At 37.3% G+C, this 23,993-nt stretch overlaps 1 protein-coding gene across 9 annotated transcripts in view; it reads left to right on the top strand.

Annotated features, from left to right (window-relative positions):
- Positions 1-23,993, top strand: part of CDKAL1 (CDKAL1 threonylcarbamoyladenosine tRNA methylthiotransferase) — a 663,683-nt gene that overhangs the window by 230,883 nt on the left and 408,807 nt on the right. For all 9 annotated transcript variants that reach the window (XM_072813956.1, XM_072813952.1, XM_072813953.1 and 6 more), the window contains one exon: positions 200-320. In XM_072813956.1, the coding sequence (XP_072670057.1) occupies positions 200-320 (121 nt within the window). The remainder of the gene's footprint in view (positions 1-199; positions 321-23,993) is intronic.

Below are 23,993 nucleotides of genomic sequence, written 5' to 3'. Positions count from 1 at the left end.
TATGTATATATGTATATATGTATATATGTATATATGTATATATATATATAGAGAGAGAGAGAGAGAGAGAGAGAGTTGTTGTTGTTTGTTTCCTCAAAGAAGGAGGTAAGTGAAAATATGAACACGTTTGTTGAGAGCAGTGAATGAAAGTGATGTTCTGTGGCCAATGCTAAAGTATATTTATGTGCTTTATTTGAAGGTCATTCCGTGAGGCTGCTGGGTCAGAAAAAGGCTAATGGGAAGCGGCTGGGTGGAGCACGGTTGGATCTGCCAAAGATTAGGAAAAATCCACTGATAGAAATCATTTCCGTCAATACTGGGTAAGTGTCTCTCAGACTCATGCATCCACTATTCAATGTATCCATGAATTCAGGCTTTCCCCCTGGACATGTGACACAGTAAAGCAGCTGAACATTTCCATGGGAGAGAAAAATCAAAAAGCTCAAAACCACGTGAAGACAGTCCCCTATTAAATGTTCCCTGCGTGCAAATTACATGTATATTTGCAGCAGGCCTTTAGGTCTTTGATTAATATTATTCTGACGTCTTTTTGGTAGTAAACATAGATTTCATTTTCCAGCCATGCCCTTGGGTTAATATATTTTTTAAAAGGGTGTTTTGTTGTTGGAATGGTTAGCATACCCATCATCTGTTTTTTTCAATAGGGTTATTGTAAATAATGCCCAAGATATTAACCATATTTTGATTACTGACTATCTGAAACACATGTCTTAAAATATTGCCCTTATGAGCTTTGAACTAAAAATAAGCATCATAGCTGAATAGTAAACGCTCTTAAATTTCACATCTAGGTCTGAAGTTCCTGTCTCTTACAATGATGCTTTGTGTGCTCATTCATCCTGAGTTTTATTTGCATATATGGAATTTGTCGTCAATATTAGTGTAACTTGAAAGTCTGATGAGGCCAAGGCCTTCTGTAGTTGTTGTTTTTAAGAATTTATTTATTCATTCATGATAGACATAGAGAGAGAGAGGCAAAGACACAGGCAGAGGGAGAAGCAGGCTCCATGCCGGGAGCCTGACTTGGGACTCGATCCCAGGACTCCAGGATCACGCCCTGGGCCAAAGGCAGGCGCTGAACCACTGAACCACCCAGGGATCCCCCATTCTGTTCTTTAAATCATGGTAGTCCCTCCACTAATAAAACTTAAGCTATCCTGCTGCCCCCCCCCTTTTTTTTTAATTTAAAAGAGAGCATGAATGGGGGGCAGCAGAGGGAAAAGGAGAGAATCTTCAGCAGACTCCATGCTGAGCTTGGAGCCCAATGTGGGCCCAGTCTCACCACCCTGAGATGACCTGAGCCAAAATCAAGAGTCAGATGCTCAACTGATGGAGCCACCCTGGTGCCTCTTTCCTGCTTTTTGATTTCAGCATCCTTCCCTCTTTTCTAGAATTGTTTTCCTCTGTCCTTTGCTTCCTTCATGCTGTTCCCTTTGGAGAGCAGATGAGCTTGTCTTTTCCCTCCAGCATCTTCCCATCTCTAAGCATAGCCTCCCCTTCCTCCTGCAGAGTTGCAGCTCTGTGACAACAGTCACAGGTCACCCTTTCTCTCTTATATCACCTTCTGGTTAAGCCTTCCTATCACTACCAAAGACCAGGGAAGGTTGAAGAAGTTGTTTGTTTTTTCTCTCAAAGCCCTGTAGGGTGACTTTGATTTGCCTTGCTGAATGGGTCTTGGACCACTATCTGGCCTTCAGTGACGAAGATGCAGAAACCTATACTCATCAAGCTCAGAGGCTAGTGATTAAATCAGAATATAGCAGCAAGAAGTGTAGTTATCACATTGACTGGAGCATCTAATATTTTGAGCCTGAGCCAAATTACAAGCATAAGGCTGTTTGCCTCTCCCTCCATCTCCATCCTCCTTCCTTCACACACTGCAGTTTTTCTTTTTACTCCCGATTTCCTACTGAAAAGTGCCATATCCCTACTTTCCCTGTCCTCCACGTTTGCCTATTTTCTTCTGTGACACCTCTCATTATTGAAATCTATATGAGTTCATTATATTTTCATTTTTCCCGTCATTGGCTTGTAATAAGCTCCAAGGTGGCAGGGAGTTTTGACTCCCTTGCCTCCTACTGTATCCTCAGAATATGGAAGAACGTACACAGCAGGGATTTAATAAATATTTACTTACTGAATGAATGAATCATTGATTTTTATAATTTGAAAGTTTAATGGATTTATGCTAAACTCTCTTCACAGTACAGATTGCCTTACCAGTTGGACAGTGATACTTGAAGTTTGGCTAAGTGTGCTTTCTCCTGAACAATGCCTCCAGGAGAACAAAGTCAAGTGTTTCTGAGAATCTCTTTCTCTCTCTCTCCCCTCCATCTTTTTTTCAGTGTAGGATTGATCATCCCTCATCCTTTTTTTGCTGAGATACATTTCTTTAAGTGTGTTAAGATTTTATGGTCTGTCAAACACTTGTATTTAGGTCCATTGGGTCTCTTCAGGATGACTTGGCAGCCCTTGCTGACTTCTTGACTATTGCTTTTGACAGTTTGTCTTCAAAGGTACTTTGTCTAGTTTCTCTGTGCCTCTAATATGGTTACTCCCTGCTCAATCACACTGAACAACTGGAGCTTCCCAAACTCAAGGTTGTCTTCTCTCCTGACCTCAGGCCCCGGTGCATGCTGTCAGGTGTCCCTGGCACATCTCACCCTTTCCCTATTCACCATGTTGGTAAGCCTTCCCTGTGCAGTTATGTGCTCTCTTGATTGGGCTGAATACATCTCTCTTTGCATTGTGCATCCACCACATTCCCTATATATCTAGGTTATGGCACTTTCAGACTGTATAATTTATATTTTATTTTATTATTTTATTTTTTTAAAAAGATTTTATTTATTTATCTGAGAGAAAAAGCACGAGCAGGGGGGAAAGGCAAAGTGAGAAGCAGATTCCCCACTGAGCAGGGAGCCTGATGCAGAGCTCGATCCCAGGACCCTGGGATCATGACCTGAGCCAAAGGCAGGTACTTAACCGACTAAGCCACCCAGGTGTCCCTAATTTATATTTTAAATTGTAAACTTCTTGGGCTCTGAAAGTGTTTAAATTATTATTGTATTATTATCTCTAAGTTCAGTATCTAGTATGAAATTGAGTATGTAGTAAATATTTGTTGAATACACGTTTTGTTTTGAAGTCATAACTATTGTTTGTTGCCCTAAGAAACGTTACGAAATTTGCTTTAGGTACCCATTTTAAATGGGATTAAGTTAAAATTTTTCATGTATTTTTTTGAGTCTCCCTTCTTTTGGATTTAGTGTTTCTTACAATGAGGCTATACTATGAACTTTTTATTTAAAAAAAAATTAAATTTATTTAGAGAGAGTGCACGCATGTGAGCGTGACCATGGCGGGGAGGGGTAGAGGAGAGGGAGACAGACTGTCCTCAAGCCTACTCCCCACTGCATGTGGAACTCGACATGGGGCTTGACCTTGTGACCCTTAGATCATGACCTGAGCTGAAATCAAAGAGTTGGACACTTAACTGACTGAGCCACCCAGGCGTCCCTACACTATAAACTTTCTAAAGCTCACTGGATATTTGCCATCTCTCATATTACCGTATAGCACCAACCCTTAGTAAGTAAATTAGCAAATATGCTTTTGATGTTAAGAGAATTCAGTCCATACTCTCTCTAATTGAGTTTGGAGTTTCTAACCTTCTCTGAGTCCTAATCACTTTCCTGAATCAGTTATAGCCTTATCATTTGCTCTCAGGTGAGGGCATCCCCATAAGCATTTGTCACGGTGTCACTCTTAACATCTTAACTTGGATTTTATTTTTTACCTCTGGTGAAGCTCATTCCTTTTTTTCTTTTTAACCTACATTCAAATGTTTTAAAAGAAGTATATCCATAATTATTTCTATCAAGAGAAAAATGATCCTTTTCATCAAAATCTTGACAAAGTTTTATTGCTTTCAAACTAAAAATGGACATCTTAAATGTCATACAAATTTTCCATTTCCATTTGGGAAAAGGCTCATTTGCAGCAAGTTTTACTGAATGTTTTAGTAAATTGTTGAAATTACTATTAGAGTCTACAAAGTTGTTTTGCTTTGTTCCATTTCTAAAGGAGTACAAGAAGTATATTGATTGCTTTATCAATGAAGAAGTTAGAATTTTCAGGTCATGGTAGATTCTGGATGAGCTGAGAGAATTATGTATTTGATTACAGTGTCTATAATGAGGGTGCCTTTTATTTCTTAAATAACATTTGTCTTTTCTCCTAAACCCTCTCTCTGGCATTCATATATTCCTCTTTATTTATATTTGCTCTAGTGAGTATATAAATTTTGGCACACTTGATTCATTGTTCCAGTTACCAGTGCTCTTCTTGTTTTCTGAGGTGAACTTTTTGAGGTTGATTGCCACTCTTCTGTTAAACTCTCTGTTGTGCGGTAGAGATTCCCTGCAGAGGAAGCGTGGGTAGGCATGTGTCTGTCTGGTATGGTGATAAGACAGTGATGTGGCTGTAGCTCTGAAAGACAGGTGAGAATAAAGTTCATGATGATGGTTAACGCTTGAGTGCTTACCATGTGCCACACACAGTACTTTGAAATGTATATTCTTTCCTGTGTTTAATCCTCACAACAGCCTCATCAGATTGTTTTTTGATAGATGAAGAAAGTAAAGTGCAGTGAGGTTAAGGGACTTTACACTGTCCTGTAGCTGGTGAGTGGCTAAGACCGAGACTGACCTATTACTTCCATCAGATACTTTTGTGGGTTCACAGGAGCAAGGAAGTCTATCCAGCATGGTTGGCAGAGAGGGAACTCAAGGGGGGCTGAATAGTCTGCATTATAGAGGTTGAAACAAGCCCTGAAAGATAGGTAGAATTGTGGTAATTATGTATGGAGGTGTGTTTGGTTTCAAATGACCACAAACTGGGTGGCTTAACAGTACCCAAATTTATTATTTTATAGTTCTAAAAGTCAGAAGTCTGATACAGGTCTTGCTGTGTTAAAATCATGATATAAGCAGGGCTGTGTTCTTTGGGCTGTTGGGGAGAATCTGTTTACTTCCTTTCTTTAGCCCGTAAAGGCCACCCAAATTCCTTGCTTATGGTCCCCTTCTTCCATCTTCAAAGCCTGCACTATTGTATTTATCCTCCTACCCTGAATCTCCCTCTCCCACTTTTCAGTGATTACATTAGAGCCACCTGGATAATCCAGGATGTTCTATCTTAATGTAGCTGTTTAGCAACCTTCGTATCATCTGCAGCTTTCCCATTTGGCATGTTTTAGTTCCAGGGATTAGGATAAGTATGATGAGAAAAAACTGTAGGTAGAGAAAACAATGGACAAAGGCATATGAGTGGACCATATGAGTTGTTGGTGAAGAAGATAATTTTCTCAGGGTTGTAGTATGGTATTTCCAGTGTATGTTAGGAGAATTGGGATAAATCATCTTTTGTGTGAAGAATGTAACTGCCCCACAGTGAGAAATTACACTTAATTTAGTTAGTAAAGGAAAAGGAGAGCCACTAAAGTTTGGAGCATAGGTGAGAAATAATCATGGTTGGGCATTAAGAAGATTATTCTAGTACCAGCTTGTAATATGGGTGAGTGTTGGAAGGTAGGTATAAGGAGGTCACTGATGAGGTCATTATAGCAACCCCACCAGGAAGGAATGAGGGCCCAAGTGACAGCTTGGGGAATGAAAAGTAAGGATGCTACAACTGTGTCATCATTAAGAAAATGGGCTTTGACATACTCCAGTGGAATTATTTGTAAGCATTAATTTGGAAGTTCCAAAGAATGGCTGGGGGTGGAAATCCAAGGCCTGAAAGAAGCTTTAGTTGGAGAGACTTGAGTGCTTGAGGTCACTGAAGGTGAGTGATCAATGTCTGTGCATAGGAAATGGAAAGAGTCATCTATGAATGAGGAATAGTTAGAGATGAAGGTGTATGAATAGAGTGTATCATCCCATCAATTGTATTAGATGCCTTCAGGAGAAGTAATGCTAGGATAGGTGAACCGTTTCTGGAGACTGGGAAAATGAAAAACCAGATTCAAAATTACGAAGTTTTCCTCCAAGAAGATTACTCTTTTGAGGAGTTTAACTGTAAAGGAAGAGAAGTGGTCTCTAGAGAATGGAGAGATGTTTCTGCGGGCCCCTGGGTGGCTCAGTCAGTGAAGCAAGACTTGTCACTGCTCTTCTTCCCTCTCTTCCTCCCATTGGTGTTGAAGTTCAGTTGTTATTCTACGCTATTTATTTTCTGTAAACTGGAAGTGACATCACATGTTAGATTTGAATTAAATATCCAGCCAGAAATAAGCTAGTTTCTGAGGTAAAGATAAAAATTTGAAGATTCATGTTGAGGTGTTTCATTTTTCTCATTAAATTGGTAGAGTGAGGTCATAGTTCTGAAGTAGATATATGTGGATATATATGTAAATTTTAAAAGATCTTTTTTCTTTAAATTCAGTTAGCCAACATATAGTATATCATTAGTTTCAGATGTAGTGTTCATTGATTTATCAGTTGCATAAAATACCCAGTGCTCTTCACATCACATGTCCTCCTTAATGCCCATTACTCAATTACCCCATTCCTTCCACCCACCTCCCTTCCAGCAACCCTCAGTTTGTTTCCTAGAACTAAGAGTCTCTCATGGTTTTTCTCCCCCTCTGATGACTTCCCATTCAGTTTTCCTTACCTTCCCCTATCATCTCTTGCACTGTTTCTTATATTCCACATATGAGTGAAACCATATGATAATTGTCTTTCTCTGATTGACTGTCTTATTTTACTCAGTATAATACCCTCCAGTTCCATCCACGTCAATGTAAATGGTAGGTATTCATCCTTTCTAATGGCTGAGAAATAAAAAAAGGATCAATCAAGCACTGTAGTCCATATAGTAAGTAGTTTATGTGTATAAACAGAAGAAGTAAACTGAGGTTAGAATGCTAAGTTTTTGTTAGGGGGCTCCATGTGTGTAATTGCCTTATTTTTCCTAGTAGAGACAGAAGGTCCTAGGTAGTATAAAGACATAAAGTAAAAAGTTGGAAATTGGGCCATAAAGAAAATCTGTGCCTCATTTTTGCCTTCTCTGTCACTATTAAAGTCATCAGTTTTGACAATCTCTTGGCAATTTTTGTTCTTCCAAAGCCAAGAGCTGGATACTGCTTAGCAGTTCTGATAGAAATTGTAACGCTTTTTAGGTACTACTATCAGATTATCCCTAGTTTGAAGGGATAATCCTCCCCTGGGCTGAACACATCTAAGAAAAATTCTGTCTGACCCTGTAATATTTTACTAATACTTTCTCTTTTAAGGTTTATCTCATTTTTCTTGTTACTTGCCATCTGTCAGACATAAAATGATGGTATATGGGAACCTTTAAGAAGGAATCTAATTTTCTTTCAGATTGCATACTTGAATTTATTATCATTTTTTAAAAATATCTGTTACTTTTTCCCACCAGTAACATCATATCTTTGTGGAAAAAAGCTAATTTGGATGTTTTCACTTTCTTTCTGTGATGTCCAGAATTTATCATCTGTATCCGAGTGCTGGATGCATAGAAGCTCTCTAAATATGAATGAGTGAATGAAAGAATGATAATTTATTTTTATACAAGTGGAGTTATTTTTAGAGAAATATAATCACAACTAATAATATTTTGTTATCTTTCTGGTTCTAATGACTGCATCTTGAAATAGTTATTAACTAGATACATTTGAAAATACAATTATTCTGTGCTTACACATTACCAGGTATTGTATTAGGTATTATGATATATACAAAGGTAAACATTTCCCAAGTCAGCAGGTAACTAATATGAAATGAACTAATCCAAAAGCACTCCGTTCTAAACCCAGAATTAATTGCAGCTCCTGTATTGGGAGGATTTGGATCTCTTTCTATTCTGTATTCTGGGGAATGCTTTTAGATCGCAGCATGACTATCTTTTCTAGGGGCTAAGGGTGCACAGCAGGGACTCACAGACCTCAAATTTAAGAGTTGTGAGATACTCAGACATTTCCTTACTGCCCCTCTATGAGATGCAGTGGCAGCAACACAGTGAAACAGTTCCCTTGGCCTTCGACATTAAACAGGACTACCGCCATCTTTAGTACATGGGGAAAATAGAAGCCTCAAATCTTATGTTACTCTTAAGTTAGAGCTTTTAGAAAATTACACTGTATAAAATAAAACATTTTAAAGGCATTTAATTAGAAGGGCTCTAAAAAGCTTTTAATAAATGAAGGTTCCTAGGGACCCTATTAGAAGTTTGAATATATGTGGAATCACCCTCACTCATACTAGGGAAGGATCTTTTTAATATTGTGAGTGGATAAAATTTGGGGGATCTTATAATGTCTTTGAAATGACTCGTATATTAGTATATTCAGTAACGATTTATTGAGGTTTTATATCTTTGCATCATGTGAAGAAATAAGATGTTATTTTTGTAGTTCATGCTAGGTTGTTGTTCAGATGCCCTGACTATGTCAACTGTGGCCGCCTTCTACATGTGCTGTCTGGAGAATAGCTCCCTCCGCTCCAGTGCCATCCTTAGAGACAGCTGTTAGGAGGTCATAACACCACTCCCTAAGCGCCAGAATCTCAATATAAAACATTTCCCAGAAAGGATTTGGCAGACTATATAATCATTCTCTTATTTAAAACTTACGGAGCAGTATTGGCTTTTGGTTGTTTTTTTTTTTTTTTTTGTTTTGTTTTGTTTTGTTTTCTTTCATCAGGGCACTGATGACTGCAAATTAACCTAAGCCAATTTCCTTATGTACGACTAACTCTTAGGGTTTTTTCCTGATAGGCAGTAGTCACTACCAATGGGGATTAGTTGCTTCCTTATAACCCAGCTGTCAGGTTGTAATGAAAGCAAGTCCCAGTCCAAAATCTGTAATAAGAACTTATTAAGCAAGCTGGCACAGTCCAGCTGTTCTTACAAGCCTGGTAAAATCCTAATTCTCTTTCCTTTTGGGTGATTAAATCACACCTTGCATGAAAGGTTCACGTGAGCTCAGTGAGACAATATGATCCATCACAATTGACCAGAATCCTCTACCAGTGTCTCTGGAGTGATGGTCCAATAGGGACCAAACCAGAATAATATCTCTAATGTTCCAAGCCAGGACTACCCAAAGTGTGGTTCATGGACCAATACTGAGTCAATAACCACTGATGGCTGTTCTGTGACAAGTGTAGAGATTTGAGAGCAAACATTTAAAAAACTTTTAAGGTAGTTTAACATTGCTGATATGTCTTGTAATTTAAAAAATAATAATGTTTTTTTAAGAGGTTGGAAATCAAAACCCTGGTCTGTCACTATGGTTTGAGAAGCACTGGTCTTAGCAAGTGTGTTGCAAGATCCTTTACCCTGTAGTGGAGAATATTTTAGCCAATCCACTTATCTTGAGTGTCACTGATTTCACTAATGAGATCTTGTTTCTACTATCTTTTATGCTAGTAGTTAGCCTCTTGTACTTAGTACCTAACCACTACTTCTACAAGTGAAAACTTATTTCGGTCATTTAGTATGCTAATTTTGCAAAGCCTCTGCTGTTAACGAAAGATAAAAAACTAAAACATACCAGTAATCTCAGGAAGGTAGTCTTTCTGATTAATTACTAGAAAAGAGAGACTCTTCTTAGAGTTATAGCCTAAAACTGACTTGCGCATTTTATATTATATTCTTTCAAAAGTACAGTATAAAAGTCCTAATATGGTTTATGTGAAATCGGAATCTAGAAGTTGTAACTGTTCTCTTAGCACATTTCTAAAATGAGCAGAGAGCTGTTATTATTCTCATTCTTCTATAAACTAATGGAGGCCAAGAACCTTCTCTCTTGATCATGAGCCTTGAATGGGACACCAGCTTATTCTGGAGAAGGCACTGGAGTTATAGACACTGTTGTTTTCTGGCTTCATGACTGAGATAAATTAGATATCTCTTAGAGGTGATTTCTTTTCTACCATGGGCACATGTTACCTATTGTATGTGTCCCCCAACATAATATGGGTACTTTAATAAGTGTTTTTCTTAGAATTTTTATGTTGCTGTATCCTCTTCTCTGCCAATATTCTCCAGGGCGCCTCCTCCCCATCCTTTCTCTTCATCCTTTTTACTATCTGAGCAAGAAAATTTCTGGTACTGGGATTTAAAGTTAGGGTTCATTCAGTTCACCATCAGCTTATCAGTTGCCCACTTCATTTGTTTAGTGTTATGTGAATGATAACTTAAAAAAAATTAATCTTAATTCTCCCATAGCTTTTAGTACAGTGTCCTGCTGACAGTATTCACTTCATAAATATTTTAGTATTTTAGTGACAGCAGTGTTACTCAAACGCAGAAAATTTTTTCTGGGTGAACTGGAGTGTAACTCTAATTACTTCTCTCTTGCTATAGACAATTGTTTTGTAGAAAAAGAGAATATGATAATTTGGACTGTGAATGAAGTGAAACTTATCTCAAACAATTAAATGTGTGAAATTGGAGTATTTATGGCAATTTTGAACTTGTTACATTTTTTTAATCCAAAAACTAGTTGTCCTGAAATTTGCAGCTTTTTTGATATCTTCAGTGAAATCCCCAAATACCTTATTTTCACTTAAATACTGTTGAAATGAAATTTTAGAGTAACCTTATTTTTAGTGGATTAAAAAACTGCATTTGGGAAACGTCATTCCTAAGAACAGTGGATGGCACTATTGGTTCATACCTGTGAAGTAGTTATCTTTATTTTTTTTAATTTTTATTTTTTTAAAGATTTATTTATTTATTTATTCATGATAGAGAGAAAGAGAGAGAGAGAGAGGGAGGCAGAGACACAGGAGGAGGGAGAAGCAGGCTCCATGCCGGGAGCCTGATGCAGGACTCGATCCCGGGACTCCAGGATCGCGCCCTGGGCCAAAGGCAGGCGCTAAACCGCTGAGCCACCCAGGGATCCCGAAGTAGTTATCTTTAAATAGAACTTTTAAATGCTAGTGTAATAAACGCCTTTAAATAAGTGGCTCAGCTAGAAATTTTAGGCAGTATTAGGATGGGGATTTAATTATAAATTTTGTAAATTCTTTATGTAGTCATTGTTTTATATAAACTTTGAAATGAATATATAACTGTTTTAGCAGCTATATATAAAGAAATGGTTGGTTTTGGGCAGCCCCGGTGGTGCAGCGGTTTAGCGCTGCCTGCAGCCTGGGGCATGGTCCTGGAGACCTGGGATCGAGTCCCACGTTGGGCTCCCTGCATGGAGCCTGCTTCTCCCTCTGCCTCTCTCTCTCTCTCCCTCTGTATCTCTCATGAGTAAATAAAATCTTAAAAAAAAAATGGTTGGTTTTAAAAAAAAATCCAAATTCTAGCATGTTATAGAATATGCCATTGCTCTAACTAGAAAGTATATCATCACGCTTACCACGTTTCTAATTAAACAAAACTATGTAGTTTGAGGAAGGGATAATAAAAAAAACTGAAAATTTAAAGATACTCAAATTTAGGCACAGCGTTAAGGAAACTTTAGATTACAGTTAATTGTAGATGGGTTTAACACTTTCTTCAGGTTAGTTGACAGAATTGTATGTTGAGGAGGTACATTAATTATAAATAGTTACAGATGTCTTTATGGTTTAGAAAGTTTTTTCATGTGTAGAGGTCTTTTATGCTTGTTCATTAAGAAAACCAGAGTGCCCCCTGTCTGGACATTTGTTTACTCAACAAATATGGTGGAACATATGTTAAGTGCTGAGGATAGATAGATGTGTCCATTTGGTATTGGTCTCTGCCCTTGAGAATCCTAAAGGAGAGTGAAACAAGCACAAAACAATTATAATATTGTAAATACAACAGTATGGGCATAGACAGAGTTATATTAGGACCATGATGGATTGTTGGGATGAGTTAGGGAGGGCTTCCATAGAAAGTGGATATTCAGGCGGTGTCTCAACGTTTATCTCATGGGTGGGTTCAAAGGCAATCTAAGCAGGTGGGAAAATATGCCCGGATAGTAATGTTGAATCATTGCTTATAGGGAATGTATATAGCTGTGTTCTACACAGGGACTGATGAGTTGGTAAGCATGGTGGTATTTAAATAAGAGAATGGTAGAAGAAAGATAGAGGTAGCTTGAGATTGCTTACGTTCAAACCTTGGCCTCCTGATTTCATCTTTTGCTCTGTGACATTGCATAAATTATTCAACCTCTCCATCAGCCTCAGTTCTCTTATTTGTACAATGGGGTTAATCATAGTTTTGTGAGAATTGAGAGGTCATCTGTTTAAAGAAATTAACACAATGCCTGGCATATAGCATCTGTTCAGTGTGATTATTAAGTTTACTACTTTCACAACTATACAGAAGATAAACCTCAGACTTACTTAGATTGCAGTTTGCTGAAGACCACAGGGCAGTAAGTGGCAGAGTTGTGACTTGAACCACCTCATCTAACCAGTTCTTTTTCCAGTAAACGCCAAGGTCAGTGATCTCTAGCTCATTTTTTTTTTTTTTTTTTTTTTTTACCTTTTCATTCGACCTGTAGTTGTTTAGTTAATTGAAAGGAATGCCAATGTGAGCTAAAGTTTGAGACTAATGTGGAGGATGTCATACTAAACCTGCAGATGATGCTCTGGGCCCCAAATTTTTAAAAAAGAGAATGGGCTGTCAAAGGGAGGTGGGCTGGGATACTTGTCAGGTGCCTCTTAAGCTGCATTAAGTTCATCCAGTGAAATGAGATCTAAGTTCCCTATTTTGATGTTTAACATTTGGGACTGCTAAATCATACAGATTTAGAGATAGAGGACTCCTGGATCTTCCTGCCCTTTCCTTTTTTAAAAAAATTTATTTTTATTTTTTAATTTTGCTCTTTTCTTTTTTAACCAGTGCTTGAGTTAGGGTGCATGCAAATGAGTTACACTGGGAAGGGCACATTGGGAGTGGATGATTGGATGTAACCAAAGAGCTGCCATCTGTCAATTTTCCTGTTGCTTCAAGAAAACTTATTTTCTAACCCTTATCAGGAAGAGGGGGGGAACCTCCAAAACTTGTCTAGCACAACTTTAATTAAGGATAATTGGCTACACATATGATGGTGGATAAAGGCTTGTCGGTTTTTTTGACTCAAAAAATAGTACGTCTCATATTTATTTTAGAAACTTTCTTTTTTTTTTTTTTTTTGCTACATCTTAGCACGGTAGCACCAGTTGTTTTATTTTTTGTAACCCTGACGAAGCAGAATGTTTTGTTTGGCTTTTTAAAAAGGCAATAGTGCATGTAGTTACGACCTCATTTACTTTATCTGATGAAGCAGTCTCTGAGGAATGTCTGTATTTCTGTAAATCCACTAAGGAACCTGAGTTTAAGGCAAGGTCATTTTTAAAAATCCTGCCTGTGTTTTCAAACAATATGTGTAGCTTTGTGATTTGTAATGAATATTTTATGGTTCTTTTCAGGTTCTCCTTAAAATAGCTATTAATTGTGAGAGGTAATAGGGGCTTAGGAAGATCTTTCTACCTTGTAAAGGACCTTTTATGTAACTGTTCCATTACAGTTCTTGAGGAAAACATAAACTGTCTGAAATGAGACTTTAAGGCTTTTCTCTTTTTCACCTGCCCCTTTCCCCATCTCTGTTGTTCTTTCTCCCCATGTGCCTCTACAAAATCATGAGAATGGTATGTAAGAATGGTTTTATTTATTTAGGACTGGTAGCACCTTGTGCCTGGAAGATCTCAAGATGGGTGGTCTTCTTTATTCATGGATTTGTCCATGTATTTGTTTGTTCTGTGCTCTTTCACTCACTTACTCAACTGATATTTGCAGACTCTCTGTTTCTATCAGGTACTCTACATGCAGAGAGAAACAAGGCTTGCCTAGTTCACCCCTGCCTTTGAGACTCCCAGCCTAGCATAGTTCACTGGTAAATAATTCTGTTTTGGTCTTTGTGCAGTATAATAATGATCAGTTATTTTTATATGTGTGTGACAGGGTTATGTACCTAGAAGTGACCACAAGTATAGAGAAAAATAAGAAAGGAGCTGTATAATATATGATGACCCAAGATGGGCTTGTTGGACACATGGAACGTGTGTGTGGGTGAGACCCTTTTTGGTAGTTGATCACCCTTGATAATTCATTCACCGCCCTCACACACTATTCTCACTTTGGAGTTTGGGCCACCCCACCATCCCTTGAATGTGGATTATCTGTTTTCCCTGTTAAACTCAGTGCCTCTGATCTTATTTCCAAAGAGTGAAACATATCCCTTTCTGCAAACTCCCAACTTCTTTCTCATTCTTATTTCCACTATTATTTGTTTATTTTCCTACCTTAATTTTCAATTAAATACAAAGTAAGAAGCAGAGCTATAAAGGCAAAGACATTGTGTCAATAGTAGCAATAGCAGAGCTGATGTTGACATGTTGAACTGATTTTCGAAAGAGAGATGTCTGTCTGTGTCAGATGTCCATGAGGAGAGAATGGGGCTCTGTGTGCTGCTGCTGCAAGGATCAGGGACACCTAGTAGTGGCTCCTTGGAGGTATAGTGTAATTCTGTTACCTTTAAGTTCTATGGTGGATTATCATCGTGGATTATCATAGGTGAATGAAGCAGGGGAGAATAGTATAGACATTTCTGGGTTTACTTCATATTTGATTTATAAGTTACCTTATTCTTGCATGCCCTAATTGAGAATTCAGCACTCACAATATGCCTGTTGTATGACTCCTAGATAGAATATTTTCCTGGTGATGCTCCACAGTGCTTATTGGAGGCAGCATCACTGTGGCTTGTCTAATTTCTTAGTTCCCTTTAACTCAGTACTGCTTTGCTTGCATCTTAATGGTTCCTGGACCACTTTGGTTGACTAATCCTGCCTTACCTGTTTTTTTGATTCCTCTTATCTGCAGTCTCTTTCTCTTCTTTAAATTATTGCTTAGTTCCCTTACCATTCTTCCATCTTTGTGTATCCTGTCCATCCACAAGGGGCCATTATTATTAAGATACTTTGATTGCCTGGATATTTTGGTCTTCAGTACCACCAACATGCTGTTTTCTTCTTTACATCTAATACTAGATGATTAGTTGTGGGTTTTTTGTTTTGTTTTGTTTTTTAAAGAATGGATATTTGCGGGACACCTGGGTGGCTCAGCGGTTTAACATCTGCCTTCCGGCTCAGGGCGTGATCCTGGAGGCCTGGAATTGAGTCCCACATCGGGCTCCCTGCATGGAGCCTGCTTCTCCCTCTGCCTATGTCTCTGCCTCTGTCTCTCTCTGTGTCTCTCATGAATGAATGAATGAATGAATGACGAATAAATAAATAAATAAATAAATAAATAAATAAATAAATAAATATCTTTAAAAAAAGAGTGGATATTTGAAAGAGCTTTTTTCCCTGAATTTAGATATATTGATAGCAGCCAAAATGTAACTTTAATAAAGCTAGCCTAAAGTATCTATTTTTTTTTTAGAGTACAGTACTTCATAAATTTACCTTTGTCTTTTACCCTCTTTCTTTTCTGATAGTTTTAAGTGCAATTAATTTTAACATGTTTAACATGTGTTATGGTTAACCCTTATAAGACAGATTTGAACCATATGGGTCCACTTACATATGGATTTTTAAAATAAGTATACATACAGCCTTATAAATGTGTTTTCTCTTACTTATTATTTTCTTAACATTTTCTTTTCTCTAGCTTATTTTATTGTAAGAATACAGCATACAGTACACATAACAAACAATATGTGTTTATCAACTGTTTATGTTATTGGTAAGGCATCTCTGCTCTATAGTAGTTAAGGTAAGGATCCCAATCAACAGTAGTTAAGATTTTGGGGAGTCAAAAGTTTGTGTGGATTTTCAGCTGTGCAGGGGGTTGATACCAACCCTCTGTGTTGTTCAAGGGTCAACTCTACTACATATTAAAAAGCATGGATTTTCAAATATATTTCATTAGGATGAGTTAACAGAAGTGGTATTATGTCAAACTTGAGAACCCTTTTATAGGTCTTGGATATAAATTCGAAGTGCTTTCTAAAAGCAATGTTTTTAGAGGGGTTTGAACTCACGACCCTGAGATCAAGAGTCACTGGTTCTGCTGAATGAGCCAGCCAAGTGCCCCTCAAATTGCTTTCTAAAACATTGCCATTTACAGTGCTAACAGTTAAGAGGATACATACTTTATTCTACTATAAAGTCTTCATTATTATCTCCATTTTAGAGAAACTGAAGTTGAAGAGATTAAGTAATTTGCCCAGAGCTACCATCTTAGCATAAATGTAGCTAAAAATTGCAGCCTCATGTACTGAATGTGAGGGGCCATTTGATGTAGTTAAGGAGCATAATTCTGGATCCAAACTGCTTGGGTCTAAATCCTGGCTCCAGTGCTTACTTTGTAACTCTGAGCAAGTTTGTGTGTGCATCAGTGTTTTCATCTCTAAAGTGGGAAATGTTAATAATATAATAATATCTGTTTCATAGGCTTGTCTTGAGGATTAAGTGTATGTGTACATAGCTTAGAATGTTCTCTGGCAAATAATAATTACTGTGTAAGTGATCACTATTATCATCATCAATTAGACTGTATTCTCTTTACTTTTTTTTTTTTTTAAACCCCATGTATGTTTATTTCCTTCTAAAACAATATAGGCATTTTGGGTAATCAAGTTACTAAACCATCCAAACATTTGTATGACTGAGTGAATGAATAGATAGAATAATACCTGGAACCCACATCTTTGACTTTTATATAATTAGGATGTCTTATTAGAAGCCTCCTTGTTTTGGGACACCTGGATGGCTCATTCAGTTGGGTGACCTAGTCTTGATTTTGGCTCAGGTGGTGATCTCAGGGTCCTGGGATCAAGCCCCTGCTGGGCTCCATGTGTGGGGAGGTCTGCTTGAGATTCCCTCCCTCTTCCTTCTTTGCCTCTCTTGCTTGTGTGCATGCATGCACACATGCTCTCTTTCTAAAATAAATTAAAAGATCTTTAAAAACAACAGCTTCCTTGCTTTTGTTGCAGTAGGTGAGAAAGAACTAGTTGAATTTAAATATATGCAAATATCTGGGTTTTTCCTTTGTAATATGTCTCTGCTGAATGTTTACATGAATAGTAGAATAGCATGACAGTTTGCATAGTGAGCAACAGATTGATTCTACACTCTTTATTAATGGGTTATACTGCCTGAGATCTCTTGCCAACTAATGAGAATGGTCTGAGGCCTTTCTTCTAAAAGATGGGGAGGAAACCCGTTTTAATTAGGGATGGACTTTGCAAACTATTCAGTAAGTTCCTTTATTATTTATAGCCCTGTGGCCAAATACCAACTGCCCACACACCTTAATACAAATCCATTCTTGGATAATTAAAAACCCTTTTGGCAGATTCATATATTCAGAGAGTGTGAAACCTGGAAAGGATTTTAGAGATTTAAAATTTTCTTTTTCATAAATGATGAAACTGAAGCCCACTGGGGCCCTGCATGTTGCACCCACACATAGGAGAACTTGGTTTGTGACAGAAGGAGGCTACTCTGATGGGCTGTACACCTTTACCGTTAGGATTTTAGAGCTCAGTGAGAGGATTAGAAGCTTTTGTGATCTGTAAGACATCATAAAAGTTATATTTTATGTAAGCTTGTATTGAAATATATATAGGTTGAAACACCAGAAAATCGTATTACTTTGGCCATTAATGTTTGGTGAATGAACAGTGGAACACAGTGAAATTATCTTTCTATTAAGTGAATTGAATTAAATGAGATAAAGAGGCTATTGAGATTCAAGGCTTCTCTTTTGATTCTGAAAACCTGCACAAGAACTTCACACCGTATATCTCCTTGTGTTTGTCTTCTGTTCATGCATTATTTGCCTTTCCCATCTTTCTTTCTTTATTTCTTTTCTTTTCTTTTTTTTTTAAGATTTTATTTGTTTGAGAGAGAGAGAGAGAGAGGGAGGCAGAGACACAGGCAGAGAGAGAAGCAGGTTCCATGCAGGGAGCCTGACATGGGACTCCATCCGAGGTCTCTAGGATCACACCCTGGGCTGAAGGCGGCACTAAACCGCTGAGCCACTGGGCTGCCCTCCATCTTTATTTCTGATTCTACTCTTTCCCTTCCTTTTGTTCCTATAGGTTTGTTTGTGTCCCTAGCACCTAATAATGACTAGCATATGGAAGCTCTCAAAATTTTTTATGATTCAGTTTCTAAAAGCCAGTGGTACATTTTTATTTTAAAGTCTCTCTTGCTGTTTGTTTCTTCAGTATGTATTTTAGTCTTTCTCAGAGTGTGTTCTCCGAGAGAATGAAGCTTGAACCTAACACCTGAATGTTCTACAGCATTCGCTGTGTAAAATGAATTAATTTCTTTCCTAGACTACTAGATTGATAAATACCTGTGTACTATCCTTAGGAGAGTTTAGAAAATAATCACTTAGATTATTTGCTTCAACGTGGATGGAACTGGAGGGTATTATGCTGAGTGAAATAAGTCAATCGGAGAAGGACAAACATTATATGGTCTCATTCATTTGGGGAACATAAATAATAGTGAAAGGGAATATAAGGGAAGGGAGAAGAAATATGTGGGAAATATCAGAAAGGGAGACAGAACATAAAGACTCCTAACTCTGAGAAAGGAACTAGGGGTGGTGGAAGGGGAGGAGGGCGGAGGGTGGGGGTGAATGGGTGACGGGCACTGAGGGGAGCACTTGACGGAATGAGCACTGGGTGTTATTCTGTATGTTGGCAAATTGAACACCCAAAAAAATAAATTTATTATAAAAAAAAGGAAAAGGACATTTAAATAATAATAATAATAAATAATGAAAATAATAATAAAAAATAATCACTTAGATTTTCTATAGAAATACTTTAGATTATTTTCTGTAATACTGTATCTTGAAACACTGGTTGAAAGTCTGATTTATTCACTTCATCAGACTTCCTTTCTTAAAGCTTACTTTTGTAGGAAGTGTCATCACTGATTGATGTCATTTTGATGTTGGGGTCTTTTTTTTTGTCCTTTTTTTTTTTTTAAACTCCACATTTCCTTACATTGCATAGACTTATTTTTTACTATGAGTTGTTGCTAAGTTTGCATTTTGCTGTGTAAATTAGTTAATTTGGCTCATTCTTTAAAGAGAAACACAAGGAATAAGTATATAACAGAATGCTGACATTACTATACTTTTCTCATGTAAAGCATATATTATTTGAATGTCAAACTGGTCATTGCTTGTATGTGAGACATACTAGCACCATGACCACACAGTTCCAAGGATAAAGAAAGGGGACTGAAACTAGTAGATCAGATGATGGTTAACACTGGCTTGGCCACCACAACTGACCCTTGAGAGTCAGCCTTGTTTTTAGGCCTGGTATCTGAGACTGGGAACTCTCTGAGGTCTTATTTCCAAAGAGTCAATATTAGATGTGTTAGAGCACAGTTATAGAAAAGCCCATGGAATCTACAGTAAACCACCTAGAACTCATGAGTTCAACAAAAATGCAACATGAACCCACAAAAAAAAAATCATATTTCTACATACTACTAATGTACAATTGGAAACTGAAATTGAAAAAATTATTTTATATGGGAGCTCCAAGAAAAATTACTTAGGTGTAAGTACTTAGGTATAAATATAACAGATCATATTAGGATCTGTATGTTGAAAACTACACAATGGAAGAAATCAAAGAAAACCTAAAAAGAATACAGACATATGATGTTGTGAATTGTAAGACTCAACGTAGTAAAGATTATCAATTCTTCCTTTATTCATCTATAGATTTAAAGTAATTTCAGTACAAATAATGGTTAGATTTTTTTTTTTTTGTAGTTATGGACAAGCTGATCCTAAATTTTATATAGAAAGACAAAGAAACTAGAGCCATCTAAAATAGTTTTCAAGAAGAATAAAATTAGAGGAATCACACCATCCTTAGTTTAAAACCTAAAGCAGCAGCAATCAAGAGAATGTGGTAATGGTGAAGGGATAGACACAGAAGTCATTGGGAACACAACAGCAAGTCCAGAAATAGACCCCCACAGAATGGCCAGTTGATTTTTAACAAAGGTACCAAGTCTGTCCAATAAGAAAGCAGTGAAAATGTCAAATTTCGCTGGAATGAAGGTTATCCATATAGAAAAAGAAAAAAAAAAAAACAACTTTGACTTAAACCTTACAGATAATGACAGTTAACCCTGGTATCAACCATCCAAATGTAAAATTTTAAATTATAGAATTTTAGAAGAAAACATAGGAGAACATTTCTGTGATCTGTGGTAAGGCAAAGAGTTCTTTGACATGTTACCCAAAGCATGATCTATAAAAGAAAAAAGGATGGACTTGATCAAAATGCACATATTTTGCTCTGTGAATGATACTATAAAGAGAGGAAATAGTAAGCTACACCGGCAGAAAATCTTTACATGACATCCCCAAGCATAGGAGTTATATCCAAAATAACTCTCTAAACTTAGTTTGAAAACCAAAAATCCAATTTAAAAATGGGCGAGTGGTATGAACAGACACTAAGCCAAAGAGGATATTCCGTGGTAAATAAGCACATATAATGTTTTTCAGCATCATTGCTATAATGCACCTTACATATGAGACAAGGTAAAATTAAGAAATACTGATAGTACCGGGGGGGTTTCTGACACATTGTTGGTCGGGATATAAAATGATGCAGCCGTTTTATAAAGCAATTATGTGGTTTCCTTAAAAAGTGTAACATCAATTTACCATGCAACCATTAATCCTCCTTTGTGGATATGAGAAATGAAAACTTCATAGGAAAACCTGTACACAAGTATTTATAGCAGTGCCCCTCCAAATCGTCCAAACTAAAACATTTCATATGTCCTTCAGGGGGTGAATGGATAAATAAACTATGTTACATTCATTCAGTAGATGATGAGCAATGAAAACATGAATGAATGATTGATACCCTTAGCATCTTGGATGAATCTCAAAAGCATTGTGCCGAGTGAGCAAAGCCAGTTTAGAAAGGTTATATAATGTATGATTTATTTGTATGACATTCAAGAAAAAAGAAAATGATAATGATGGAGAAGAGATCATGATTTCCAGTGCTTAGAGGTGGAGGCAGAGTGAGAGAGGGGATAGAAAGGGAGAGCAGGAAGGAGAGTGCTGGGGCGACAGAACTCTTCTGTCTTCCTATTGCCATGGTGATTCCTTATATCTATGCATGTGCTGAAATTTATAGAACTGAACTGTACTCTCTCCAAGAAATTAGTTAAGAAATTACTATGTGACAGGTTTTTTTTTTTTTTTTTAATTAATGGGTCCTGCAAAGAAAAAAAATATACTAAGAAATGTTTAGGCAGAAAACCAAGGTAGGAGATTGAAAATTTTGAAAAAAGTGTTACAGCCCATCTCAGTAGGAAGCAAAGTCATCTAGACAAGGGGAGAGAGGTGGGTTTGGGTTTGTATATTTGAGAAGAACTTAGTTTCAGGACAGCTTCTGAGGGTAAATGAAGGCTTACTGAATTTGTCCTCAGTGGTGAATGGGGTATTATCACCTCTAGGTAATAGGAGATGAATAATAAGACAGTTAAATGGCAGGATTATGTCATGATTTGATTTATTAAATAAAACTTTTTAATTACCTGATGTCATTTCCCATTAAAGAAGATTTTCTTTTGGTATTCCTGCCAATTGCCATTTGTTGATCAGAAGACAACTTTCAGAATTATTCTGCTGTTGCTGGAGGTAGGAATGGGTAAGGATGGAATTTGGTTAGGACAAAATGTCACAGTCACAGAGGAAAGCGTTTATTACAGGTAAGCCAGAGCCTGTATGCTCTTGTTACCTCTATGCACACATATATACCAACCTTGCAGTTTTTCTTGCTACTCTTTGCATAAAGAAAGAAATTATTATTGCTTTGGAACTTGTGCTTATAAAAATTGCAAAAGTTGGGGCACTGGCTGGCTCAGTGGGAAGAGCATGCAGCTCTTGATTACAGGGTTATAAATTGAGCTCCATGTTGAGGGTAGAGATTACATAAATAAATACTTCTTAAAAATTGCAAGAAAGTTTAACAGTATATAGCTCTTTGTCATAATGGCTTGTTTTAATTTGAAATTTTTTTGTCTGAATAGATACTGCAAAATCCGATTCTCATATTCACATGTAATCATCTTAACCATATATTTGTAAGAAAGGCAGTCTTCTTTTTGCGGGGGCTGTAAAAATATGTAATAGGAAAAAACCAACAGCATGGATAATTTAATATTCAGATTCAACAGTATCTAGGAGCATACCAAACTGTTGCTGCTTCATTTTTTAAAAATCACATGATCATAGAAGCTTTATTTGTAATAACCAAAAACTAGAATCAACTCACTGTCCATCTCCATACAAAAGGACAAATTATGGTACAGGCATACAATAGAATACTACCTAACAAAATAAAGGAATTAGCTTTTGATATGTGCAAAAGCATAGATGAAACTCAGAATTAACTAAGCAAAAGAACTCAGACAAAACCATTGCACATTGCATTATACCATCTACATAAAATTAGAGAAAATGCAGACAAATCTTTAAAGAAGAGGTGGTTTACCAGAGCAGTGTTACTGGAGGAGCAAAAGGGGGGTACACACAGGTACACACAGAAACTTTATCTTTTTGCAGTGATGTTTTCTTAAATATGTGAAACACTTCTCAATCATGACCAGCGTCTTTTAATTCTTTTAATACTTGATAGAAATTTAAATATGTTTTAATGATGCCACTTTTTTCTTCCCTTTTCCCCCCCAAAAATTTCTGTTCACTTACCACTCTATTATCTTCTTGAAAATACAAAGGAAAGAAAAATCAGCAGGGAGAAAAAAAGGGAAGGAAGCAGGGGAGAATGTAAGCTAGATCCCATGTTGCTAGTAGCAGGCCACCAGAGAGCACCTTTATTTGCTTTCCCTTTTTCAGCCGTGTGTGTGTGTGTGCCTGTGCGTGTGCATGTGCGTGCATGTGCATACCTTTGCTCTTGAGGTTTGTGTATCCAAGCCTCCAGGCAGTTACTGGCACATGATAGGCACTTAGGGCTAATATATCTATGATTGTTGTGAACCATCTAACTTCACCCGGTAACTGACTCTTCACAGACATCATTCATAAGCCAGTCAGTGCTCTTTCATGTTTGTCATATGATATAGGTATATAGGTAAGAGAATGGAAGGTACAGTGTGGAAAATTACTGTGATAAGCAATCTCTTTTATCAACAGGGAGTTACTAGTGTCATCCTTATAAGTAGCTTATTATGTATTAACCTTCATCTGTGAATACAGTTCAGTAAGTGATTTTTTGCCAGTTTTAACTGGCTCCTATTGATTGCTGTAGACCCTTTCATCAGGGAAAAACAGAGGACACATGCATATACCTCTTTAAGTGTTGCTGTATAGTTTGAGGGAGTTCACAGAATCTTTGAATTCTGTGTGTGTGTGTGTGTGTGTGTGTATATATATATATATATATATATATATATATATATATATATCCTTAGAGATTCAGTTTTTATTAAAAACTGGCTGAGGAGGTAATATTTATGATGTCCTTGCTCTTTTACCTATTCCCTGTTTCCTTTGGCTGGCCAGAGTTTCAAGCCCACAGATTGCCTGTGGGTGTTGGTACAGATTCACTTGTGAGGGATTGGTTCCCTGGGTGGGCTTGTGTGAAAGGTCCTTAGGATTTCCTGTTGTTTTTCACCATCAGACCTAGTAATACAAAAGGTGCAATAGAGAGTTCCCAAGGCCTTCACTCCCCATAGCAGCCCTGTCTCTGTGATGTGAAGGCTCACTCTCCCTCTGCCCCACCATCCCCCTTCTCTACTCATTCCCCAATAGCATCAGAGACTAGACTTAGTTTTCAATTTAGTGGGCATACTGCTGTGACCCCTAGTGGAATGATCTGCCATAGATATTAACTCTTCCAAGAGTTAATTCAGACTCACGGGAGTTTAAAAAAAAACAAA

The sequence above is a fragment of the Canis lupus genome, chromosome 37 (assembly GCF_048164855.1).
Source record: "Canis lupus baileyi chromosome 37, mCanLup2.hap1, whole genome shotgun sequence".
In the NCBI taxonomy this organism is placed as follows: domain Eukaryota; kingdom Metazoa; phylum Chordata; class Mammalia; order Carnivora; family Canidae; genus Canis; species Canis lupus.
The sequence above is the reverse complement of the archived record's forward strand: the minus strand, read 5'-3'. Positions and strand labels throughout refer to the sequence as shown.